This window comes from Hibiscus syriacus, unplaced genomic scaffold (genome assembly GCF_006381635.1).
Source record: "Hibiscus syriacus cultivar Baekdansim isolate YM2019G1 unplaced genomic scaffold, ASM638163v2 tig00002237_pilon, whole genome shotgun sequence".
Lineage (NCBI taxonomy): Eukaryota > Viridiplantae > Streptophyta > Magnoliopsida > Malvales > Malvaceae > Hibiscus > Hibiscus syriacus.
The window spans coordinates 13,516,387-13,521,114 of record NW_024061918.1 but is presented as its reverse complement, the minus strand read 5'-3'; the positions used below and the strand labels follow the sequence as shown (position 1 = coordinate 13,521,114).

Below are 4,728 nucleotides of genomic sequence, written 5' to 3'. Positions count from 1 at the left end.
ATGATTATACTACTGTGAAACAGAAATTAAATTGCAGTCCCTCAATGTTTATTTCTAAAGAATGCAATTTGAAAAATTTGAAAAATCAATTCAAAGAAATACTTAAAAGATTAATCATTAAATGGATGAGAAAGTATTTCAAATGCAAGTTGTCTAATAACAACTGATTGCAGAGCTGGAAAATTAGAAAGTACATAAATTTAAAATCCATAAGTAGCAAGTGTAACAATACCTAGTGTTTCCCAGCCTTGATCAATTTGATAAGATCTCCCCTGAAAACAATTACCAAAATGTTAAAACCCCATGAAACTGACATAAAAATGATAAAGTTTCCCAAATAATTGCACTGAGTAAGCACGGGAATCATTACTAAAAACCAAGTAAGCTATATCCAGCAAATTACCCATTCTCCGCGAATGAAATGATGGCTTGTAACGTATCTGAGAAACCAACTAGTTTGTGTTCATCTCCATATCTGGAAGTGAAATGTACAAAAGAATTAAAGTAGGATCCATTAGCAAGCCGTTCATTTTATTTGTGCAGATTTTGCACCTTCAAGTGTTAGCATTTCTAAGAACTACTAACACACCTGGAATATATCGGTTTACCAGAATTACTCAAAATAAAGAAGTGTTTCTTCCTCTTTCTCCATGCTATCGAACCATCATCCTGCACTTCATTCCTAAATTAAACATGATGCAATATAACAAAGATTGTTTGAAGTTGCTTCTTTCTTTTTGTTTCCAAATCAAACCATGAAAGGCTAATAATTCTTACACTCAAACAATAAAATTGTTATCGACTGATCCAAATTCCAAAACCTCATAAACATTTCCAACTTTAAATTTGTTGAATTCAGCGAAAAACAAGCTAAACCATTTTTTTGTTCAACAAGGAAAAAGAACTGGAATGGCTAACCTCATCAACATGGCGTTTACCAAGAACCCAAAAGGAGGCCTGATTAACGGAGAATCCTTCGAGGAAACCATGGTTCCTTACTTCATGAATCTCATTACCGTCAATTTCACTCGTTTCATCGATCCTAGACTCGCTCGTGGCACTACTACTTCCTCTCTCACCGACATATCCACTACTGGTAGAACTAGAGGGCCTTTCGTCGCCTAATATATCCTGATTCTCCACGATTAATTGGTTGTCTTCTTCATCACCATTGTCTCTCTCCCAATTCAACGATGCATTGGCAAAGTCATTGCCATTTCCACGACTAAGTTCAGTAAGTGTCAACAAACCGAAATGTTGGCCAACCGGTCTGAGATCAGAATTTTGGTTTAAGCCGGTAGAGTCATCAAGAGAAGACGAAGATGAGGTAGAATCCCACAACGTTTAGTTTTACCCTCTGGGAAAATCAAAATCCAGGATTCAAAATCCAAAATCCAAAAGCAAAATCGAAACGGTGCTCAACACTTCTTTGTTAATGTTCACTCCTTTAACTTCTAGATTTTTCTATAGAACCAAACAGTGGAAGACTAACCTGGAATTTTAAGGGGTTTTGGAGTTAAGAGGCTAGGGCTGAGGAGATGAAAGCCGAGAAGCATTGCTTCCATTGTCCACTGATGCAAAGAGAAAAAGGGAAAAAGAGAAAAAGGGGGAAGCAATGTGTGAGTGAACTGATTATCGAGGAGGCCAGAACTAAAAGCAGGAAATGATGAAAATAATGTGGAAAATTAAAAGGTGACTTTTACAGAAGACACACAATTAAAAGTATATTCTGTGTTTTTGTTAAATTTTTTAGATTATGACTATTAAATATGACACACATTATTGTAAGTCATAAATCATTCAGATTTTAAAAAACATGACATTTTTTATAACATATTTTTTGTAAGTAATAAATTAGCGCTTGTCATTAAAGGTATATTTTCTTGTTGTAACGATTGTGAGCTTTGAGCATAAAATTGGTATAGATAAGTTATGTTATATTTTTATTGTTTTCTTGATTACCTTATCGATTTGAGAATATAATTGGCATGTCATAAAGTCCACAACACTTGCATAAATATTGTGAGATTTTAGTCTTAGTAGTGACTAAGGGATGCTGATTTGGTTGGACTTATGCCCTCGGTAGTGATGGAGAGATTGACCACCATTGTATGCTATTTGTACTATTGACAGTGACGTAGGGATTCATGTACCCATTATTTGAAAGAGTACCATCAGACTTATATTTGATGTTATTGATATATTGTCACACGTGTCTATTGATATGTTTATTGTTAAAAATATTAAACTTGCGATGTTATTACCATAATAATGAAATTATCATCCAAAAGTATTCTTATGTTTATGATTATCTAACTAAGCTTTATACGTTTATTTTATGTGTTTAATAATTTTAAGACATCACACCTTTTAGTGGATTGAGATTGCATCTAGTGGTTGTAAGTCATCTTCTTTTGTTAGTATAAAGGTCCTAAAAACTCCTAGTATGATGGCTACGTAAATTAACTTATTAGTATTTTAATGTATTTTGGATGTATATGATATTTTGATACTATTTGATATATTACTTGATGACATAATGCTATTGGTATGCTTAGGTGTTCACGTTGACATATTGCATAAGTTTAAGGCATGGCTATTATATACAAAGTAGTAAGTATGCTATTCGAGTCCAAGCATGCCTATGATGTATGCACTTGATGAAACTTGTTACTTGGGTGAAATTAGTTTTATGATACATTATTGGCATGACATTATATGTTGTATATATAGTCTAGGCCAAATTTTTGGTACAAGTTGAAGCATCTTTGAATTGGCATTTTAATAATTTAGTGTATATGATGTTGGTACCAAAACATGGACTATGGATATTGTTACTGACATAGGGTATTGGTACTACACTAGTGGTATTGATACCTAATGTTTAACTATCGATACGCATTAGAGGGGTCTGAATCTTAAACTATAATTTGGTATCAGTGTCATATTTAATTTCAAAATTTTGAAAAGTAATTCAATATCGATATCATTATTGTTATTAAAGGAAAAATATTGATACTAATAGTGTGTAAACTTTAAAATTTTTAATTTAGTCCTTTTATGATTAATGATGGTCATGGATTGTTTCCATAGTATGCTGATTAATTTAGATTGGTCCCTAATGCATGAGATTGATCCTGTAATGACCATGTAGTTCCTAAAATTTATAAATTGATTAATTAATTATACAATAATCAAATTAAGTTAAAAGTTATAATTTTGGTCAGTTGTGTAACATCATTGATTCAGTTCTTAACCAGATTAGATTGAAGGGTCACATCATGAATTTTATAAAAATAAGCATGTTACCTAATCTTGTATTTTCCCATTATCTTCATCGTTTACATAGCAATTTTAATGATTGTTTCACTATATTAATCCTGGATTATGTTAAATTCCAATAGTAAATAGAGTATAAGAAATGGTTTTACGATCAACAGAAATACGAAAACATGAAGCTGAAAGCAAAGAAACTACATGTATTTTAAATTTTTCATAAATTGGCGGTTGTTCAATTGTCCATTGTACTCTTTTGCATGGTTTTAAAGGAAGAAATCTTATTTTGCAGGTTTATGTTGGAAGAAAAAGAAGAAGCACAAGATTTTTTTTAAGACTTAAATGAAAAATCAGCCCTCAAACTACGCTTCTTTTTTGTTTTAAATACCTAAATTGATTTTTGATCAAACCAGGTACTTATACTATTCTTTTGTTATTATTTTAAACCTATCTGTTAGTCCCGTTAAAAATATATATCTTTTAATCAATAATATGTTGAAACATCATATTTAATATTTTAACCAAAACATTTATTTTATTTTTTTAAATTATATTTTAATTAAAATAATATAAATTAAAAACAATCACGCGTCTTCTTCATTTGGAAAAAAAGCTTCCCCTGCCTGAAACTAATATCTCATTCAAAACCCCAAATCTCTATTCTATTTTTTTCTATTCAATTAAATTTCAACAGAGACGAAAAAAGATACAGAGAAGATAAGCGAAAAAGATAATATTCAACTTCAACATTCAATTATAGAATATATATTTTTACATTTTTTCCCTAACGTGGTATACACCACGATTGAATTTATTTTACTTAGAAATATGCTGATATTTGTATTTGTTATGATACCCAACTAGTATTTATTTTAATTCTCTACTTTGGAGGTATCATTAAATTAAACATGTTTATTGGGTAAATTGGGTTTAATCTATTGAGTATTTTTGGTTTAAATGAAGTTTACATTACACTTGTTTTTATCCTTAGCTTGTTTTACACAAAAAGTTATTGAGTAAATGGGGGTTATTCGATTGAGTATATTTGGTGTTGAGCGTTGACTACTTGACTGATGGTTAGTTAGATGGGGGCTTGGGTATGAAATTTAAATATTTTATATCAATGGTTGAATTTAACTTGTTTGGTGTAAAGTTTGTTTTGTGCAGTTCAAGCTATAGGAAATGACTAAAGATTTAGAGTTAGAGCCTGTTGTAGGGGATTCTGCACAAGTTTTAAATACTAGTTTGGGAGTGAGTAGTGTTGATGGGTTGAACGTTAGTTGTGGTAGTGGATCTCAAAGAGTAAATTTTAAGAGGTCAATGATAGGGCTGTAAAATCAAGTAATCGGACAGGTTTCAGTTGGATCTTGGCAGATCGGGTACATGTCAACTCAGGTTGATTTGACACTAGATCCATATCGGGTTCAGGTCAAGTCAAATCAGTTCGGGTTA

The 4,728-nt window shown here is 31.4% G+C and overlaps 1 protein-coding gene across 1 annotated transcript; it reads right to left on the bottom strand.

The window, feature by feature from the left end:
• Window positions 1-232: 232 nt before the first annotated feature.
• On the bottom strand, window positions 233-3,338 carry LOC120140955 (vacuolar fusion protein MON1 homolog). Its single transcript, XM_039155935.1, has 5 exons — window positions 3,310-3,338; window positions 919-1,270; window positions 590-669; window positions 404-475; window positions 233-272 (listed from the first exon to the last, which is right to left on the bottom strand). Exons 1-5 carry the CDS (start codon window positions 3,336-3,338, stop codon window positions 233-235), a joined length of 573 nt encoding a protein of 190 aa, XP_039011866.1.
• Between the last annotated feature and the right edge of the window lie 1,390 nt (window positions 3,339-4,728).